At 47.6% G+C, this 21,770-nt stretch overlaps 1 protein-coding gene across 1 annotated transcript in view; it reads left to right on the top strand.

Annotated features, from left to right (window-relative positions):
- The window catches only part of ADCY2 (adenylate cyclase 2), a 388,589-nt gene extending 369,792 nt beyond the window's left edge, over nt 1-18,797 (top strand). The window contains exons 23-25 of the mRNA XM_038583952.1: nt 9,293-9,407; nt 13,613-13,737; nt 17,968-18,797. Of these exons, the coding sequence (XP_038439880.1) occupies nt 9,293-9,407; nt 13,613-13,737; nt 17,968-18,120 (393 nt within the window). The 3' untranslated portion in view covers nt 18,121-18,797. The remainder of the gene's footprint in view (nt 1-9,292; nt 9,408-13,612; nt 13,738-17,967) is intronic.
- Nucleotides 18,798-21,770: the final 2,973 nt, after the last annotated feature.

The following is a 21,770-nucleotide window of genomic DNA, read 5'->3' as shown; positions in this document are numbered from 1 at the left end:
GAAGCACTCCCAGATTCCAGAATCCAGGTCCAGTTGTGTGCTCCGAACGCTCATTCTCGGAGTCCTGCCCTCGGCCTCTGGTCCAGCTGGTGGTCACCTTCACCCAGAAGTCCCTCCTCCTTCTTTGGTCCTTCACTTGGCTGCCTGCTACCTGCGGTGCCTCTCTGCGGAACACGTTCGTGTTCTTCCCCTGACACTTCCTCTCGGTCAGGGGCCTCACCTAAGACTCCATCCATGATCCATCCCGTCTGTATCGTCAGCCCCGGCCAGTACCATTGTCTGCCATCCTGCCCATGGGCCAAGCCTACATGTCCAGCTCTCCGTGGCCAGCCTCATCTTCTTCCTTTCCTCCCTCCTCCCCAAAACAGGGCCCCAGTCATCCCCGTGTCTCTGAAGATGGGGCTGGAAATCCCCATTGCCACTAGCTTTCCCGGGTGGTTCTGATGTGCAAGGAAGACACCCTGACCTGAGGAACCTTGCCTTGTTTCTCATCTACTATCCAGATGATAGGAGGTGCCATGTCTGATGTGTTCCCCAAAATCCCCGGCAGGGGGCAGTGTGCACTGAAGTGACCTGGGTTTGTTCAGTGGAGCACATGCCCACCTTACCTGCCCAGAACAGCATTTCACTTCCTTCCTTCTGTTGTACAAACCTGCTACTTGGGGTATAAACCCTCTTCTTTTTCCCCTGATATTGTGAGCACTGACAAAATGCCTCCTTAGCCTGCTTTTAACAAACCTAAGAGATTCCCATGTCACAGCTGGAAAAGGAGAAACTGAGGCACAGCAGTGCAGTAACTTGCCCAAGGTCACAGAGAGGACAAGCAGCGACAGGGCAGGGCTGCCCCGAGGCCAGGAGCTCTGGTGCTGCTCCATCAGCCCCTTCATCACCAACCCCTCCCGCACGTGCTCACATCTGCACCCAGTTAGGATCTGCACAATTAAGTCACTGCTGCTTCCTGCCTGACCTTAGCACACCTTTGCTGTCCAGCATGCCCCATCCCTCCTGCCCTCCTCAGCTGCAGCCATCAGACTGGCCTTCTTAGCTACCCTTGAGCTGCTTCCTGACTCCTTACCAGGCACCACGGTTCATAAGTGATTATTTACCTGATGCTGGAGTGACTTTCGAGTGAGACCACTCATGATTTACTGTAACAGCTAAGCTTCCTACACCCCAGATCCTTACATAAAGTGGTGAGCCTGCCCATTTCCTAAGGCTATTGGGAAGACTGCATTAATATGCAAAATACTCCGTGGCCTGAGCAGGTAATAAAAATGCTAATAGCCCTAATAATCAGTTGTGACTTGTACACTGTTTTGCATATTGATACCATTGCTACCTCCAGTAGAACAGCTATAAGGGTTTGGGATATAAATGTAATATGATACGTCGTCATGTCCAGGTGGAGAGTTTACTCAATATGAGCCATTTTGGTGTAGGGCATTTAATTAGATCTTACTAAGGTCACCCTAGAAATATTTTGAAGTGCAGTACAAGTCTTCTGCAAGCAACATACCTTATGTTTGATTGGGGTGGGGGATGGTAACGCCCTTGATGCATATCAATGTGGACATTTTATTTTTATAAGAGATGAGTGTCTCTTCTGCCTTTTGTAACCTAGCTAGCTGTATCCTACCTACTTATTTTTCTAGTTATAAGCCAAGAAACCTTTCTGTTTATTGTTCTGCCAAATATTTAGTTTGGCAACAAAAGACATTCAATATTTGCAAAATATATTGAGTTTATCAAGGATTAATGTGTTTTTCTTAAACCCAAGAAGAGGCAAAGGTATCTGGATAAAAAGCCTTTGCAAATGTAGCTCTTATTCATAAGGTCCTCCCCATTTTCTCCCAGTGGGAGCAGCATACTTACCCACGGGAACACAGACGCATAGCAGCCTGTCAACACCTAGCCAGAGCGGGGCTTTTATGTCTGCCTTTGTTTTGCTTCGTTTGTATTTCTTAAATGAAACAGTGCGTTCTAATTTTAAGCTTGCAGACAACATGACTAAATGGTTGGTTGCATTATGCATAACAACTGACTGTTGTTTTTCAAAGAAGCAGGCGCTTGTCAAAAAGTGAAATGTTAGACTGAGAAAGGGCTGGCGTTCTAACCCCACTCACACTTCCATGAACGTGCAGGATAAGCAGATGTGCTGTGCTGGAAGCCGCTGGTCAGCAGCCCTCCCCTCCACTGCCAGGACCCCACCTGCTTCCAGGCCGGAGCTGCAACTCCTGCTTGTTCCTTGCCTTGGCCTTCACACTTGAAGCCGTGAGAGCAAATTGTGGTTAAAAGTATTTTTTCTTGACTTACAGAGTATTAGTTTTAGACAAAGGACATTTCACCAAAAAAACTATCATTTCCAGGGCACCTGGGTGGCTTAGTGGTTGAGCATCTGCCATCAGCTCAGGTCATGATCCTGGGGTCCTGGGATCGAGTCCCACGTCAGGCTCCCTGCATGATTATCATCAGGGATGAAGTTCAGGTAGATAATCTACCAATTTTCAAGAGAAGCTGGAAATGATAGTTTTTTTTTTTTAATATTTTATTCATTTATTCATGAGAGACCCAGAGAGAGAGGCAGAGACACAGGCAGAGGGAGAAGCTTCTCCTGAAAATTGGTAGATTATCTACCTGAACTTCATCCCTGATGATAATCATCATCAGCTGGAACACAGAAGCAGCTGGTTCTTTTTTAGACCTGGCTTGTCCGCAGTGCACCTCCTCACCACTCCGTCTGGCCTCGCTAGCCTCACCGCACACTGGAAGCTCAGCACTCAAGCCCTGAGAGGCTCTAGGGGCCCTATCATAGAGGAAGTCCATCCTTCGTGCCCTAGTCAAGGATCACGGTTTCTCTGGTCTTGGCAGTTGTGTACAGGGTTCTGATCTTTTTCAAACAAATATTATTAAGAACTTTAGTAAGTTGAACCCAGAACACAAGAAGGAAAACGTTCATTCAGATTCATGCCTTGATTATATTATTGGTGTAATGAGCCCTTCCTCTGGCTCTTATTCACAGACTCAAGTACATTGATATCCATGGCCAGAAACACTTTGAGAAGAAATAATTTGTTGTACCAGAAAAAAAAAAAAAAAAAAAAACAGGGGGGCGGGGGACAGAGGCAGGTGGTGGCAGGAATATTTTACTCATCACCATGGTATGAGGACTAGTGCTTTTCAAAATTTTTATAAAGCGGGTGTCTTCTTACTCTTTTGAATTACTCAATGTAATTATTGATTTGTTTTATGTAAAAATTACCTGATTTTAAAAACATTTAAAAATAAGTTTAGTATTTTATTTTACTCATTATAAAATAATAATTATTTTTTAAATTTTACTAAAAAACAAATCCAACAGCAGACCCAGGGCTGTAGGTTGAGAGTAGTTACTAAACTTTTTGTCCCATCTGGTTCTTGCTGAGTTTGACCTGGAGAGACACCGCTGCTGCTAGCATAAATGTTTCTCCTTTATTCAGCTCCCTCCCTCCCCCAAATCAAATCCCAGGCCCCATGTGATCCACCCATGAGATGGATTCCTATACTCGCTCACCCAGTGTATTAGCAAAATGGAGCTGCCAACCAAGCAGTGGACAGTAAACATTTCCCATCTGCATTCACTGACTCAGGTTAATGGTTCTGTGTCTGGCTTGGCTGTTCTAGATTTTACTTAGCTAGTAGGACATCCAGCAGAGGTGTCCTCTCCCCACTGTGGTAAGTGCCAGGTACTTGCCAGTGACTGGCCCTCGGTAGCAGCACCCCCCACACACACACAGCCCCGAGTTTGCAGTCCAGGAAAATCATGTGTGCAGACACTTTCAATGCACACAGGTGCATTGAAAGTGCACACATTTCAGGTGATGTGGAGAGTATCTGAGAATATTGGAGACATCTTAGCACAGGCTGCCCTAACAAACTGCCAGAGACTGGGTGACAGACAACAACAACCCTTTATTTCCCACAGCTCTGGAGGCTGGTGTGTCCAAGACCAGGGCACCCTCAGATCAGGTGTCTGACGAGCACCCTCTTGTCCGTTTGTCGATAGTGTTCTTGCCGTGGGTCATGGGTGGAAGCAAGCTCTCCCCGGCCCCTTCTTGTAAGGCACCATTCAGGAGGGCTCCCCTCACATGACCTAACCACTCCCTAAAGCCCCCACCTCCTAATCCATCCAACACAGTGGGGATCAGGCTTCACCATATGAATTTTGAAGGGGCACATTCAGCCCAAGGTGGAGGGACCCTGCCAGACTGACTAGGGAGGAAGTGAGGAGTCACGCTGAGACCTGCCGCCGTTTCATGGTAGCTAAAGCACATTTTGAAACTAATAACCATAGTTTCCTTTCCTGGAAAAGGAGAAAATAGTTTGGGTCTCTGCTGAAATGAAAAAGCAGTGCCCTGGTGCATTGTACTTTTGTACAAACTCCAGCGCTCCCATGATGTGTTGTAAGCAGAGAGAAATCTCCTCCTGCTTTCATGCTACTGACAGGAACCTGAAAACTGAGAGAAATGAAGCTATGGCTCTGCACTAAATATACAGAGAATCTCAAAGACACAGGGAGCGTCAGACACTTTGGTCATTGTCAGAGCTGTACATCCCTGTAGGTTGCTCAGTGTGTGCAAAGGGAGAATGTTCTAAACTGGGTCCTAAGACAGCTTCTGACTGGCATTTCCTCCTAGATGCTTTCCGTGTCAAGCAGAGTAACATGCTTCTCTAAACCATCATAAAATCCTAAATAAATCCTGAGCCCTAGGGATACAGGCTGAATTCATGTAACCACTTCATTTCACCTTGCCCACACCCCTGTGAGGTAGGTGGTTACTGTCCCATCTTGGATGAGGATACTGATGCCTAGAGAAGTTATGTGACTCAGCCAAGGCCACACAGCTGATGGTTATAGGACCTGGGGCTGAACCCAATGCTGCCCAACTCAAAGGTACCAGCAGTTATTTGGGGAACTTCGTACCTTCAGACAAGTAGTGGTCGGAGTCTAAAGCATGGGCCTAGGAAAATGAAGAGGTGAGTGAAGGAAGTGTGCTCATGGGAGGCAGACTTAGGAGCTGAGGGGTCGGGAGAGGAGACGAGGCACAGAAGGCCAGGCTGCCAGCACCTCAGGCTTCTGATTCACGGATTTGTAATTAATGGCGCCATTAGCAAAGCAGAAGAGTCAAGAATAAGAGCTGTCTTTTGGGAGGTGAAACAATATTAGTTTTAGATACACAGTTTGTGCTCTAAGATATCCAAGTATCATTTCAGCCTTCCACACAGGTGGCGGCTAGTTCCAGAGTCATTAATGAACGACTCCTGGTGATAGCTCCCCATCAACTGAGTATCTCTTAGACTCATCGTCGTCGAACCCACCTGCCACCATTTACCAGCAAGACGATCAAGGAAAGCTGCTTACCTGTCTACATGTCTGTGCATATCTTACGTAAATCTGTCGCTGAGGAAGCTCACAAAAATGAATACGATGCAAATGTTTTAAAACTAATAAAGTGGAAGGAAAGTCAAAGATGCGATGCAAAGATGAAGATGATACATAAAATGCACACCGCCAAGTTCCAACCATGTTCTAGATGCACATTTGGGGGGAAGATGGCAGTGCTGCTAAGACGGGACCCAGGGTCAGACTCCTGGCTGCAAAGCCTGGCTGTGCCACTTACACAAGTTATTAGCCCTCCGAGGTGTCCCTTTCCCCATCAGCATGATGGGCACGAAGACAGGAAGTCCTTCATGGGACTCGCCGTGAGCATTAAATACATACATGCGCGTGCTATTGCTGTTCATTGGAGATTTCCAGCAGCCAGCAACTACAGTGCCCCCGTGTTCATGGGGACGACCCTATCACTCATTCATTAATATATGGGAAAACCAGGCCACATAGGGTACAGGCCCTCATATCCACGACAGTGGGTCTGCAATGAGCCATGTGCTTGGTGGCTAACTTCCTTCTGGAAATTGGTTTAAAATACGAGGGCAGGGGTTGAGGGGATGCTTGCTGGAACATCCTTTAATGTGCATTTTATTTTTTTTTTTAATTTTTATTTATTTATGATAGTCACAGAGAGAGAGAGAGAGGCAGAGACATAGGCAGAGGGAGAAGCAGGCTCCATGCACCGGGAGCCTGATGTGGGATTAGATCCTGGGTCTCCAGGATCACGCCCTGGGCCAAAGGCAGGCGCCAAACCGCTGCGCCACCCAGGGATCCCTAATGTGCATTTTAATAAGATGCGTTCTCTATAAAATGAGATGGGCTGAAGACCGTGAGAACCACCTAAATCCAGGTTCAGTGAATCTAGATGGGTCGATGGATGGCCTAGCGGTCAGACTGTTTCCCATAAGTATTTTTTCGTGCGTTGGAGTTGTGTTAACACTGGGAAGTTGTGAGTCGCATTCGTGCCCTCCAACAGGTGCCTGACACTCAGGTGTTGGGAGCCACCACGTGATCTTTGGCCTGTGATGATCAGCTCACTTGGGACAGAGCAGACCATCCCTTTGGGAAGCACTGCGGGGGAGGGGGGGCTTCAGATCTCCCAGGGGTGTCCGGGGGGAGAACAGTGCCTAGGCAGTAGTCCTAAACCTTCAACACCAGACAGCTGCCAGCACAGCAGGTGCTCCGTGGATATTTGATGGGTGGAAGAAGGGCAAGGAGGAAAGAGGAGAGGTCAAGAGAAGAAGCATATGTTTCAGCCTAAAAATTTAGCTCGGTTTTTACCAGTCCCTTGGGTTATAAAATGACCTTGATAAAGATACTTTTGCTTTAAGTGGCGTTCCTTGCTGGTGGAGTTTCCAAAGCAAACAGCTTCCAGAATGTGTTCAGGGACACCAAATGTGTCTGCTCACCGTGTCACTGGAAGTCCGTTAAATATTTGGAGGACACCTAACAGAAATCATTTGGATCGTGGGAGAAAGAGCTGCTTTATATTGTCATCAAATATTTATTAAAAGCTCAGTTAGAAGGACATTTTGCAATGAACTGAGCTCTTCTAAAGACTGAACATAATTTTTTCCAGGATTTACTAAGCCCAAGTGAGTTATCGATGTTGGAGTTAAACCCCACTTGCAGTGAGTGCAAGTGGAGTTTTCCACTTGCATGAAACCAGATCAGGGGATAATTCATCAGGGAGAGAAGCTCGTTTGCTCTTCTGAGGTTCAGTAGAAAGCCCCCGTGGCAAATCTGTTCTTGCTGGGACGGTTGTGATGTGAGCGACACAGGATCCTGCCTGTCGATCCAACAGTTCGCGCCTCCTGTTTCCAGAGGACTGCATGAACCTCCAAATCACGCCTTCCCGGGGGCATGAGACAAGAGACCCCAGGGAGCTCTGCTGGAAGAACAGCACTGTTGTTAAGAAATGACTTCATTTGCACTGACATTAGCCGATGGTTGTCATAGTTCCACTTGTTTAAATGGTTTGGATTTTTCTCGCACAATTTTAAGTTGAGGATTTATGGCAATGGTAACATTTCATTAGTCTTTCTCTAGAATGATAGAATTTATCTGAGCAGAGGAAGAACTTTCTGAACAGGAAATTTACTGTTTCTTCTCTGCTCATGATTATATTACTGAGTGCGGTGGTCTCGGGGATATTGGGCAATGTCTAGGGACGTTTTGGGTTGTCACTCGTGGAAGGCAGCTGCCACTGGCCTGTGTGGGCAGAGGCCGAGGTCACTTCTCAGCATCCTGCAGGGCCCAGGACAACCCCCAGGACAAGGAACCATCTTCCCTTGGAGCCCTGTCCCACTTTAGCAGGTGCTTGAATGCCCACCTCTCCAGGCGGATGTACCCCCAAATGAGCCATCGGTTGGCTTTGACCCCTCCGCCAAGCTTGGCGATGCTCTCTGCTCCTCCTAGACATTTCCTCTTGGCTACCCGACAGGCAGTCTAGGAGCAGCCTCTCAACAACCATGTATCAGGCGCTTCTCCCCGGCCACTTTGATCTTGTGGAGACACAGATTAATGGAAGACATTCTCTGCCCTTGGGGAGCTCACAGACCAGTGAGGGACATAAAAGACGGCACTGATTCTCGGGCTGAGATGGACACCGGGAGCCAAAGCCCCAGACTCATGGGCATGTCACCCCACATCCGCGTGCACCGAGTCATTGATGAACAGGGCAGAGGGAACCTACAGGACATGTAAATACATCTGATGGATTATCTGCATATACTAATAAAGAATCTGTGTTTAAAATATAACCAAAAAAAGAAATTCTAGAAAGATGATCTTCAGAAGGAATTACAAATGTAGTAGGTGTTATAAATTCATAGTAAATAAAAATTAGTAACAGAAATATAAGTATAAATTAATAGTAAATAGGAATAGAAATCCCCACTTACCTTCATTGGAAACCTTGAACTTGTCCTTCCTTCTGCTCTGTATGTGTGGTGACTGTTCCTGGAGGGATGATGTGGATGCCCAGGGACAGGAGAGCCAGGACTCGTGGTCTCCTGTATCAGCTGGCTAGGGCTGCCGTAACAGAGCGCCACAGACTGGGGCCTTAAACAACAGAAATCTGTTGACTCCCAGGTCTGGAGACCAAGTCAGAGGTCGAGGTGCTGACGGGGTTCGTTTCTTCTGAGGCCTCTGTCCTTGCTGTGTAGACATCGTCTTCCTCGTGTCTTCGTGTGGTCATCTTCATGGGTCTGTGTCTTACTCTCCTCTTTGTATAAGGACACTAGTCATACTGGATAAGTCATACTAATCACCCAATTTAATCTTGATCCCGTCTTTAATGATGGAGAGAAGAATCTCCAAATACAAATTCTGAGGTATTGGAGGTGATGAATTCGGGGGAAGGGGGATGCAGAACACCCCCCATTGGGGCAAATGGAAGATGTGGTGTTTCCAGAACCGAGGTGAGCTGTGGCAGGTGTGGAGTGGGGAAGAGGAGGAATGGACCCCAGCCTTCTCCCCTGCGCCCCCTGACCTTCCCTGGCCCCTACCATCGGTCAACCCAACAGAAAGCCAGAGGTCAGCAGCAAAGTGGGGAGTCGGGGATGAGGGGCAAGCCGAGAACCAGGAGCCAGGCCCTCCTCGTGGGGTCTTCTCTTGGCAGTTTCTGCCTGGGTATCCCATGTCTTCTGGTGTCTCAGATTACCCCACGGCCACAGAAATGAATTGGGGCACCAGGCCTCCTTGTGATGAGGGGGGCTCCTCACAAAACGTCTGCCAGGGCTGTAGGGCTAAAGTGCAGTAGCCGCGAGCATCCTTTCTGCCTGGAGCCCAGTTCTGTGACTCAAGGGACCGTTTCCCTGCTCATGGAGCTCTAACCTTGCTTGTGTGTCTCTCTCTGTCCAGGAGCCCGAGAGGCAGTACATGCACATTGGCACCATGGTGGAGTTTGCCTTTGCCCTGGTGGCGAAACTGGATGCTATCAACAAGCACTCCTTCAATGACTTCAAGTTGCGAGTGGGTATGTTGTGTAGAGAGATGTGGCCTGTAGGTGCGGGGAAGGTGTGGCGTGAGGGACCAGCTTGTGTCCTGAGGGCAAAAAGACTGAATTTGCTGGGAGGGGGCAGGCTCAGGGAAGTTAGGAGCCTCTGAGGCACTTTTGCACAAATTAGAAAACAAAATACCCTTTGGTTGGACCCTGGCTAAGAGCACTGTGTTTAGCAAGTGGACCGTGAGCTGGATTTCAGCTCCGCTGCCTCATCCACCCAGCCGGGGTCCCTCTGCCAGTCATGTGCATGGCCTTAAGCCATCCTGAGGAGCTCACTTACGCCACCAACTGTAAACCACTCCATTATTTTAGGGACTCCTGCTGGTGAAATGAGCACCTGCCAGCGGTCGTGAGATGCATACAGACTTTGGAGATCCAAAGATGTAAACAAACAAACAAAATCTTAAAGGCATCTTTGTTGAAATCATCACACACCCCTGAGGTCACAACCTCCAAGAACCCCAAACCTATGTCCCAGGTTCTGAGATAGCCATAGCTTTTCTGATTGAAAGTTCAAATCCAAGAGAAAAGGCCAACTTTCTTTAAAATTTAAAATTTTCTACTAAGTTCTTCTCTTCAAGTTGACTCATGAGCGTGCTTCATGCTTAGTTGGCCTTTTACAAATGTCTATAAAAATACAAAGTGTGCTTTCAGCTCTCAGCTTAGCACACAGCTGCCTTGCTATGTTTGCACTTATGGCCGTTCACAACTGGTAAGAGCTGCTTTGACCATATTATGTCCCTCTTGGCAACACATTTTGCTTCTTCTGAAAACAAGTCCACACAAGAGTAGTTCTTTTAACAAATTCCATCGGAAAGGCTTTTCACCTCTATTGCATACAGATTTCAACTTAAAAAAAAAAAACAATATTTAGAGTGATTTTCTTCCTTTTCTCTTCTGAATTTTAAAACCCAGAAATAGGGCAGCCCGGGTGGCTCAGAGGTTTAGTGCCACCTTCAGCCCAGGGCGTGATCCTGGAGACCCAGGAATGAGTCCCACCTCAGGCTCCCTGCATGGGGCCTGCTTCTCCCTCAGCCTCTGTCTCTGCCTCTCTCTCTCTCTATGCCTCTCATGAATAAATAAAATCTTTACAAAAATAAAACCCAGAAATTTTTTACATCTCTTAAGCAAAAGGTGACCTCTTTGCTGCTTCCATTTGCTGTTAATTGTTAGCATCTGGACACATTTTTCTTTGTCCTCACCTCCGTGGGCCTCCTTCACGGCACTACCTTCTACTACAGAGATGAAAAGAGCCAGGCAGGCTGGGGGCTTCCCACAGCCTGCTGACCACATCAAGTGCAGAGGTGTCCCCTTGGCCCTAGGGCCTCTTTATTGTTTTGACAGCTTAGAAAATGAGCACCTCAAACTATCAAACTACTCTCATCTAAAAAAAAAAAAAAAAAAATCTATTACCCAGCAGCATGACCTGCTCCATTGTCAAGCATATACAAACAAACCAGAACAACACTGTCGTTCATTGTAAGATGAGGATAGTCATTTGCTGGTCACCTGTGTTACATCCAAAAAAGGCTGGACCATATTGGTCTAGACCATTACTGTGTTTTCCAAATTAATGTGAGTAATTGAATAGATCCTCTTCAAAAGGAATTTATTGTGTGCTTACTTTACACTGATTATTGAATGACTAATAGTATCTATCTATACACTCACCCCACACGCCAGTTCTTCCAGATTTCTAAAGAAGCCTAAGCTCAATGTTTCACCAGCCTCTGGGGCTGCCTTCCTTTCCCCACTCATGGGCCTCGCTTTGGGCGGCTTCCCTGCTGCACCTGAGTGCACGGTGCCATCCAGTGGCAGTTCATGGTAGGAACGTGGAAGAGTAATAGTTTAAAAAAAAAAAAAGATAAATATAAGAGCTGAATTCGCCCCTAATGTCCTTTTCTGCGTGTCAAGCTGCAGAATCAGTCAGTTAACAGAGGTCAAAATTCAAGCACATTCCTGCACTAAGTAGAGATTGACCTGTGCCAGGAATCATCAGCCCAGGCTCTCCCTGTAGCCCCCCCACCCGCCGTCCCCAGGCGCTGACCAAGCAGGACTCAGCAGCCAGCAGAAAAGTTGATGCCACAGGGGCTTGAGAGCACCAGCCAGCAGCCAGCATCTGGAATCGATTATTTGGGGTGTCTGCAGCAGAGTGTGAGCTTTTGACTACTCGGCAAAAGCAAAGCAGAATTTCTTTCCCACCTCTTGCACACCTTCAAAGATTTTGTAAAATCGTGTTCGTATTGTGTTTCCTGCCTACCCTTCCATTGCAGAGAGGAAGCTGTGCCTTAAGTCTGTAACAAACCGTAGCACACTAAGCAGTTCGGGACTGGGAAATGGGATCACTCAGAAACATCACCCTTATCAGTCTATACAAGCTGACTCCTGTAGTAAGGCAGGGTCCTAGATCCACCAGGAAACGTAAAGGGCGTCATTAGCCAATGTCAATATTTCTATTTCTGTTTCTGTGGCCTTCCTCCGCACTACTCCCAGAATAACAGGGTCTGCCTGTTTGAAGTGAGATGCTGGGACTAGGGGACTCCTCCTACCTGGTGCACGGTAGGTGGAGGAAGAGCCCAGGCCTCTCTGCTTAGAGAAGTTGATCAGACTTCTCAGGCTTCAGCTCCAGGAGGCAGATGGCATGCCCAGGTCTCAGGCAGCGCGAAAGCACACCCAGAGCCCAGGTGTCCACATGTAATAACCATGAGTTTATAATTGCCGTTAGTGAGCTGGGGTGCCTGATTAGCTGGGAAGTCACATGGCAGGCCGGAGAGCAAGAAATCCGTCCGGCCAGCGAGGTCAAGGCCAGCTGGGCTGAAGAGAGGCGACTCCTGAGTTTCTCCAGCACCCTTTTGATGGCTCTCCCTGGGGAATCACAGTTGGTGAGGGGGCTTACACCAGAGGTGGGGTTGTTGTCAGTCTGATATGGATGCAGAGCTGTAAAGAGGGTAGCTTCAAGTGGGCCAAGAACCCAAGCGACAAAGCCTGAGAGACCTCCCACCGCTTGCCTGGAGACCCTCTGTGGGTCACACCCACCTACTGGGGCCAGCCTGTCTACCCCAGGATCTGCCACAGTCCTATCAGTTGTGCCTTCTTGTGTCGTAGAATTTCCTGAAATCTGAATCTGTGTGGCCCATAAGAAGATTTACTGTTGTTTTAATGCCAACATGGGTAGACTTCCTCACTAGTACAGTGCATGTTAAGGGAGTCCTTTGGAAGGTGGTTTAGCAATGGAAATGAAGCACAAACATGTTCCTCTGGAATTCAGTAAACTTGCCATTGAGATATTACCAAGGCAATGACCCTAAAGGTGGGAAGAAACCTTATGCAGGGGACACTTGTGGAAGAAAGAGGAGGGCAGCATCCTTACAAGCAGGGGCCTTGGAGCGAACTGCCACCTACCACCTGTCTGATGGCACCATCCCCTGCTTCCATGCCTGAAACTGGAAGTGTTGGTGACAGTACCCACCCCATCGGGCTCTTCTGAGAACCACAGGAGTTTATACATGTGAAGCATGTGGAACAGTGCACAGCAAGTAGGAAACACAACAGTGGTATGGTGGCAGTGGTGCATTCAGCAAGATGTTGGCATGAACCCAAAAGTCCAGCATGGCACAGCTGCTGCTAGGGCAGTCCATCCACTCAGCTATTTAAAACAGAAAGATGGGGCACCTGGGTGGCTCAGTGGTTGAGCATCTGCGTTCAGCTCAGGGCATGATCTCAGGTCTGGGGATCAAGTCCCACATCGGGCTCCCTGTGGGGAGCCTGCTTCTCCCTCTGCCTATGTCCTTGCCTCGCTCATGAAAAAATAAATAAAATCTTTTTTAAAAATTTAAAAAAATAAAATAGAAAGATGTATATTTGCAAAATTAACATTGACTACCAAACTATTGGAAAACACAATAATCGTCCCTTGTCTAAGATTACGTAGCAGCATAGAAGACTGTCCCGTTTAAGTTTTTTTAAAAGCATAGCCAATGATATGCTATTATGGAATAATCATGGTAGATGGGCACATGAGCACAAATCAAGATTAACAAGGGAAAACAATTATTTTTCTTTGCTCTAGAATTCCATGAGTTGGGCTAATGTTTGTTTAGTAACCGTGATTCAAAAACAGCCTTGTAAAACTTTTGCTGTAACTTGAATCTTGTTCACCCAGTTCTTATGTGTTGCAGGTATTAACCATGGGCCTGTAATAGCTGGTGTGATTGGAGCCCAGAAGCCACAGTATGATATCTGGGGTAACACGGTGAACGTGGCCAGCAGGATGGACAGCACCGGCGTGCTGGACAAAATACAGGTAATGCAGTCTGCTCTGTCAGCATCGGCCAGTTCTCTCCTCTTGGGAACTATGAATAAGTATAATAATGATGACATTAATACATTTAAAACAAAGAACCTTGAAAGTTAGTTAAATCATGAGAAAACCTTGAAACACCTTGAAATTGACATAAAGCCTTTTTCTATTGCGGCGCAACGTTCACTCATTTTTGCACTTGCTGTTAACAATAGTTTAGAAATGTAATACTATAAAGATTATTGCATTTGTGAAAGCCAATGACTGCAATCACCAACGCGGCAATCGACACTTGGGCGTGAAGTCAAGGCTGGACCGTTGTCTCCTCTTCCATCTCCTGGCCCCAGGTGCTTTGCCAAGGAGGGGAATGGTATAACCCAAACCAGACATAACCCCCACACTTCCTGTCCCGGAGGCTGAATTGGGAAGAGGCAGGAAAAAGCCTAGTGGGGAAAGACAAGGGGTAGGATTCTGGGTGATGTGTATGTAGTGGCAACGCCAAATCGAACCAGCGTGGGGTTTGGACATCTAGAATGATGGGAAAGTGTTGGAATCCACCCAAGGGAGGATGCTTGGGCATGGTGCCAGACACCTAAAAGGAGAGACTGTCTTCTAATGAGAAGAATGTGTGCACGTGTGTGGCTATGCAGAACCTTCTATCTGCCTCACCCTCAGAAAGCCGTGGTTCTGCATTTTCCTCCAGCTTTGTTATATTCTGGAAAATACATTCCTGCCAAGTGGCAAATCTGTATAAAAACCACTGGACATGGACACAAATAATAGGCTCTTTTTTTCTTTTTCTTTTTCTTTCTTTTTTCTTTTCTTTTTTCTTTTTTTTTTTTTTTTTTTTTTTGATTGCTTGTGGAGAATTCCATAAGTCCCCGTTCTGTGTGCCTTGGTTTGGCCAGTGTCCTCAGGTAACCGTGCCCCCTAACAATATGGTAGAGGTTTAGAGTTCTTACTTCTGTAGGAGACCTCAGCTCCAATGTCATTAAACTGCTTACTTGGCTTTCACACTCCCCACCTCATTCATTCAAGAGGATTCCATTTCTGTGAACTTTCCATAGCATAGCCTTAATCTTTATATGGCATGGGACCCACATTACTTCTAAGTGTTCATCTTCTTGCAGCCTGATGATTAGTGAACAGTTGCTGAAAGTGAGCAACCGAGCACCAAAGAGAAGGGAGAGATGGCAAGTGATGTGGGGATGAGTGGAACGTCCAGGGCTTCCCACCCAAACCACCGTTGCCAGAGAAAAGAGCCAGTTGGCTGTGCCCAGGAGATCCATCCAGACGAAGCTCGAAATACAAATGGGGCTGGAGTGGTGGTCACTGTCTGTGGAGATGTCCCACTTGCCTCCCACCTTGGCAGCCTCGTTGAACCAGGCCCTGTTGGCACCACAGCCTCCAGGCTTCCTGCATGTGTGTCACTGGCAGCTCCCAGTGTCCAGGGATGCTCCGGCAATCCTGGACCACACAGGCTCTTCTGTTTGGTGTGGGGAGAGGGTGCTTCTATCAAGGACACATCGTCCCAACTGTAGGCCATGCTAGGCCCCCTCCACATGCCTGGAACATTCAGAAGATGGATGAGTGACCTTAGCATGCTTCACGACTCTCCAAGGGGTTTTCAAGTACTTGGGATAAGTACCAAAAACAATTTAAGAGAGGCTGGTCAGGGAGAGCGCTCCCTCCTGGAGGTCGTAAATCCCCTACAGATCAATGTTTCAAATAAGCTTGAGCCCTTGTGTGTCTCCAAGAAGATATTGGGTGTCATAAAACTCCAGGTGATTTAGTGCTGGGCAGCCCCCTGGATGGTCTCTGCTGCTCAGAGCCTGGAGGAAATGAGAAGGGGTTTTGGCTGTCAGGAGAACAGCTCATCTGCAGGCGTGCGTGCTCACACAGCCCAGCAGCTGCGAGGTCTGTGTCCAGCAGATTCCTTCTCCTGTGGGTGTGGCTCACCCTCCTGCAGTAGCTTTGCGTTTCTGCTGGTGTGCAAGAAAAGTAGTGAGATGCCAGGAAAAGTAAGTGGTGCTGAGATCATTAAAAGTTTCTCCTGGGCCTGAGGAACAGGTTCTTTTGATTAAAGAGCATTTCACTCCCACTGCGTGTTCTCGCCTGGAAGCCCAAAGAGCAGCAGAGAAAGCCCACGTGTCACCCAGCCAGGTTTCCCCCGGACTTGCAGGAATACTGGCTGGTGCTCGTTTGGGAGACAGCTCCCTCCTTCTCCCGTCACAGTGATTGTGAGGTTGGCGCTACAAATTCCACCAGATAGCTCCCAAATGCCGGTGGTGATACTCCATGCCACTAAATACCTCAACCACAGAATGAACCCCCAAGGCTCCAAAAGACAGGCTTGTTCTCTGTGGAAGGTCAGAAGTCAAATGCCTATAGGATTCTCTAATTCTGATTACTGCTGAGAACTCTGATTGTGAGAATATATCTGTAATACCTGAGTTTCTTGACTTTGTCCATATTCTTTCCATTCTTACCCAGGACCCAAAATCCTTCCCAGGCTGCTGGCTTCATCACCTAGCTACACCTGTCCTCCCCCAGGACTTGGACCCAACCCTAGGGGAGGAGAGGACATGACCATCTGGCACCCATGCCCCCCTTCTCTTGCACTGGTAATTAGGGTCCCAAGGACCCACACACTGGCCCCTGTGCTGGGGGCTGGCCACTGGGTCAAATTACAGGAAGAGAGTGATTTTTCTAGCTTCTTTCAATAGCCTGCCCTTGAGAGCTTTTTACAACATACTTTACTCTTATTTTTGTGGGCCCCTGGACCCTCTTTCAGCCACCAAGCTCAAGAAGGCCGGCTCACCGCTGCTGCCACTGACCCAGCACCACACGGTCCCCTGATAGTGGCTGCTCCAGAAGCAAAATCATGTGATAACATTGCTGTGCTTTCCACAAGCCTGCCCAGCATGTGTCACCCACACACCTGAGGTGGCCGGACCGCACAGGCCCCATGTCCATGTCCCTTTGATGAAGTGGGAAGAAATCCCTCCTCCTCCTCCTCCTCCTTCTCCTCTGCTTTCTCACATGTTTCCAGAGCAGCATTACCATTATTTTTCTGGAAAAATAGCTCCCACCCTCTCTGCTCAAGACCCAGATACCTCCTGGGAGGCCTGACTGGGGGCCATGTTCCTGACATAAGGGTCTTCTCTCACCTCCAAAGCTAAGGCCTATTCTTAGTCACATCTGTTCTCACCTCACCCGTTCTCAAAGCAGAGGCTCTGAGCGTTCTTTAGCGGGAGGCTTCACCAGCATGCAACCAGATAGGCCCCAGGCAGGTCTGGGCTGCCATCCCCCCATCCCCAGACATGGCTCCCAAGGAGAGCACAGCACACACTCAGGCTGAGATGGTGCCAGGCTCAGTACAATCCATCTCCCCTAAGACAGGGGGTGCATCCTACCCGGGAAGTTCTACTGCCACCTGACTCAGCAGGATCTGAATGTGATTCTACACTTAGCATCCTTGCCCCACGGTCCAAGGGCAGGAGTCACCAGTGCCATCACATCGTCAGGCCACAAGGGAGGGGCCCAGCCCTGTTAGCACTCCGTGTCAATTAAGTGAGGGGAGGAAACTTCCAAGACCTGACTCTGTGGTCATGCTAAGGCTAGGGCAGACCCCTAGTGTCCTTGGAGTTTTATTCTCGAGCATTCAAGCTAGAGTGTGTGGCCATTTGCAGGAGCCAGTGGTCTTCTTGGGATATCTTCTCCCATCTGTATTAAGATCTGTTACTCATATTTATGATTCCATGAAATGACACCCATGACAGTTGTAAAGACCATCCCGAATCCCACCACTCCAGCATACCTTGATTTACTTTGTTTTCCAGGTCTCTTGTATGAGAATACATGATCTTCCTATGGCAAAATCACAGTGTGGGTCCAGGCTTCATGCTTCCTTTGGGGTGAACTGATCCCACTTTATTTCATGGTCTCATCACAGAGCATGACAGCCTCATGTTTTACTTCACCCTGGAGATCACTTGACTTTTAGGTGGTTTATAGTCTTGTCACTGTCGCAGCACGAAACTACACACTGTCCTTCAAAAGCTCTTCTTCTGCATTATTCTGTCTCCTCATTTCTCAGGAGTGGAATGAGTGGGTCAAAGAACATGCCTGACACAAGGTGTCTTTTGGCTCCTGATCTCTGTGGCCAGATGACCATCCAGAGGCTGTGTGGCCTAGACACTGACCACTTCTTCTCTGTCCATGCGCTTCTAGGTCACCGAGGAGACCAGTGTCATCCTTCAGACCCTGGGGTACGCATGCACGTGTCGAGGGATAATCAACGTGAAAGGCAAGGGGGAGCTGAAGACGTACTTTGTAAACACGGAAATGTCAAGGTCCCTTTCCCAGAGCAACTTGGCATCCTGAAGAGTCGCCTTCGTTTTCAGTACAGGCCAGAAGACTGTATTTTCAGGAAGGTACCATGCACTTTCTGACTGCAAGTTCTGTCTCTCGTTTTTGATGTGCGTGCTCTGTTCTGTCCTATGGAGCCTTTTCAGACTCGTTCCTATGACCTGGTGGCATACCGTTTGGTGTCTGACGTGTGCCAAGATCGCTCTGCCACTTGCACTGTGCTTACTCCTGAGCAGAAGGAAAAGGAGTGTGTGTTATAGGAGAAATGCATCTGAAGAACTCACAAAGATGACAGATGTGAAATAAACAAAAATTCTTAAGGCAATAAAACTAGGGGGTGTATATTATCTTCCGGTGCATGTTCTTTTCTGGAAAATATGGTAGCTCGCCAACCGCATCCGCTAGTCTGATATTAAAACACACAGTATTTGTGAATAAGTTGACTCTGTCACCCCACCTGGAATTTGACTGTGTTCCCCGCGTGTGTCATCGCCAGTGGCTGTCCGCGGGCCCCAGCGGGATCCGTGGCTCTGTTGCTTCGCTCTCTTGTGTCTCGTGCTAGCAGCACGTTGCCATCCGTCACCAGAATTAGTTCTCACAACCTAGAACCAGTTTTGTACCAAACACGTCCGATGTTTTGATGCCATTGTCTTTTGTAAGGTTGATTCATTAAAAGTTTTACGTACTTTGGATTAGAGTCTGTATCCTTACCCGCCCCGCGCTCTTCCTTCTCCTGTGTTTTTGCGCCAGCATTGGGGTTGTTTTCCATTCTCCTCTTGGACGGTTGTTTCAGAAAGAGCTCCCCAGAAGCAAAGGTTGAGATCTCCGTGAGTAATTGAGATCAGGACAAAGTCCGTGGTGCAGATACTTGATTTTGCCCCTCCCTGGAAGTGCTCCATGTGTCATGAGGTGCTCCGGGAAGAAATAGTTTAATGGTAAAAGGATTCTCTCCCAGCACCCTACCCTCCCTGTCCATGTACTGTGGCCTGCCATCAGCCGAGGGCTGCAGGAGAATAATTTGGCACCGACTGTGTACATCAGCAGCCACAATAGTTTGAACTCGTCGGGAGAAGCTGCCAGGCCCCGTAAGATGCCTGTTATGTCTGAGGAGGCTTAAGAGGGCACAGAGCCAATGTTACGCATTTTTGAAGAGAGAAAACTTGGGAAATTTTGTTCACGTACATCCAACTCTAGAGTTTGGGGGCTCTATCTTCACATAAGAAAATTGTACTTTGCCAAAGGGTGAAAAATAGAATGTTTAATCTGATGTTTAAAAGCAAAGCTGCAGGTGCCAGCCTGGTTGGGCACACCCGGCTGTTTTCACAGCTCAGGGCAGGCATCTGCAAGAGGCCAAGGACCCCAATCTACCAGGAACAGCTTGTTCTGGGAACTCAGGCCCCGAGCACCAGCCCTCGTTTGATTCCCGACTGATTGTTTATTGACTGTGTGACTTTGAATGTATCTTTTAATTTCTTTTATGGGTGTTTCCTCGTTGATAGCTTATGGGATCAGTTATGACTGAAAGAGCTAATGACCATGAGAGAGCCTGGCATGTACTCAGCACTTTGTCTTGCCAGAGCTGCGCTGCCAGGGCTTGGACTCAGACTCAGGTAAAAGCACTTGTCAAAACGAGTAACTGGCCTTCGTCACGCAAGTGGGAATACAGCATGACTTGTGGCATTATCTGCCCTAGTCGGGAATTTTTTTGATCCTATCATTACCTCTCAGCCTTGGCCTTAATAATTGCCTAATTCTTATAAAGGTGACCGAAGGAAGAGAACTAGTTAGTGTCAGGGCATCTGTCTTCGCTCTAAATGAAATCTGGCCTGGGAAGCCCTGGGGTTTGAGTGACTTTGGACTGGCCTTCTGTATCATTTGTAACCATGGTCAGCAGCCATGTCCCACAGGTTCTTCCTCCCTTAGAGTCTGCAGTACCCATCCCAGGGTGCTTTATGTCACCTCCCCTTAGGGGACACCCATAGCTGGGGGATTCACCAAGTGCTCTTAAGCACGGCTCTTTGCCCCAACCAGGGATGTGAATTTGGTGAAAAGAATTTGGTGGATTTGGTGAAAAGAACTCAAAAGGAGGCTTGTTTTTTTTCCCAGAACTGTATTGCCAGGCTTACCAACAATACATTTTTTTAAAGCTATCAGACTCCACTTTGCAAAGGTCTGTGCACACACGGTTCTTCCAAAATATGATCCCCAACAGAGGCAGCAGTGCCACCTGGGGACTTGCGCATTTTCAGGCCCCAACCTGGACCCACCAGGGCAGAAGTCCTGGCTGTAGAGACCAGGGCATGTGCTGTGTTTAGATGACAAGTTGTCCAGGTGACTCCAGTCCCCAGTTGCGCCCCCTCTGTGCAAAAGAGAAAACAGGTGCAGAGAGTTCCCAGTGATCAGTGACCAAGATGAGCCTAGAATGCAAAACTGCCTCCTTCCTAAAAGTGTGTCTCCCAGTCAAGGCTTCATAAGTTCCGGAGCTACAAACATTCCGGTGAGCAAACCATGCAGACAGGAGGGCTAGCAGCCCAGTGACGGTGGCAGCAAGCAAGCATCTCTCCTTGAAGCTCTCCTTAACCTTCAAGTCTTGCAGAAACCCCTCTCTCATAAAAATGCCTTGTGTAGTCCCCCTTAAAACTGCAGCGTTTCATACATCTGTTTAGAAATGTCTGCATCGTCGTGAATCCTCCACGTTGCTCTTCCCCGGGCTCAGTGTGTGCTTTCCTAAGGACTGCAAGCACTCCACTTTCCAAGAAAGATTGACTAACCATGGACATTGGACAAATTGAACATATTCAAAATCTTTGAATTCAAAGATTTTGAATATGTTCTCTTTTATAAGGGCACTCGTGAGCTTTATGCTGTAAAAGTTCAGATGCCAACAGACATACATTTAATTTTCCCCTGATGCCTAAAAAACAGGAGGTCTTTTGAAACCTTGTCCAATTCAGGCCCTGCCTTTTAAAAGGAGAAGGTTAAGGGAGTGGGATCTGACTTAAAGTAACTAAAAATAACTTAGTTTAACATAGATTTATCTTCACTTTCAGATGAAGGCACTTCTTAGAGACGCCTTGTCTTTCTTGGTAGTCAAAACTGAAGAAAGAGTAATTTGTAAAAGTTTCCACAATCCAAACTTGGCATATTTTCTATTATTTTTTTTAAACTTTATTTATTTATTCATGAGCGGCAGAGAGAGAGAGAGGCAGAGACACAGGCAGAGGGAGAAGCAGGCTCCATCTCCATGCAGGGAGCCTGACGTGGGACTCGATCCTGGGTCTCCAGGATCATGCCCTGGGCTGAAGGCAGCACTAAACCGCTGAGCCACCTGGGCCACCCTATTTTCTATTATTATTATAAATATAGCTTAAGGCACTCAAAGGCATTCCAAATAAACTACTGCTGTGTTTGGGAGGAAAAATAATAAAAGGCACCTACAGTGGAAAAAAAAAAGTTTCAAAAGAATAAAGAAATACTAAGGGGTCACTCAGCCCTGAAGTTGTCAACAAGTCAATGTCATATGTCCTTAGAGAATCCAAACAAAACCAGCCATGGGGGGATCAGCAGAAAAAAAAATGAATTAGATCACCTGCTCATTAACCACGAAGCTGTGGAAACTTTCATTGCAGTAGGTGAGGAATGATTTCTTCCAAGCGATCCATTCA

This window comes from Canis lupus, chromosome 34 (genome assembly GCF_011100685.1).
Source record: "Canis lupus familiaris isolate Mischka breed German Shepherd chromosome 34, alternate assembly UU_Cfam_GSD_1.0, whole genome shotgun sequence".
NCBI classification, from domain to species: Eukaryota; Metazoa; Chordata; class Mammalia; order Carnivora; family Canidae; genus Canis; species Canis lupus.
Note: the sequence above shows the minus strand (reverse complement) of the source record. Positions and strands in the feature narration are given on the sequence as shown.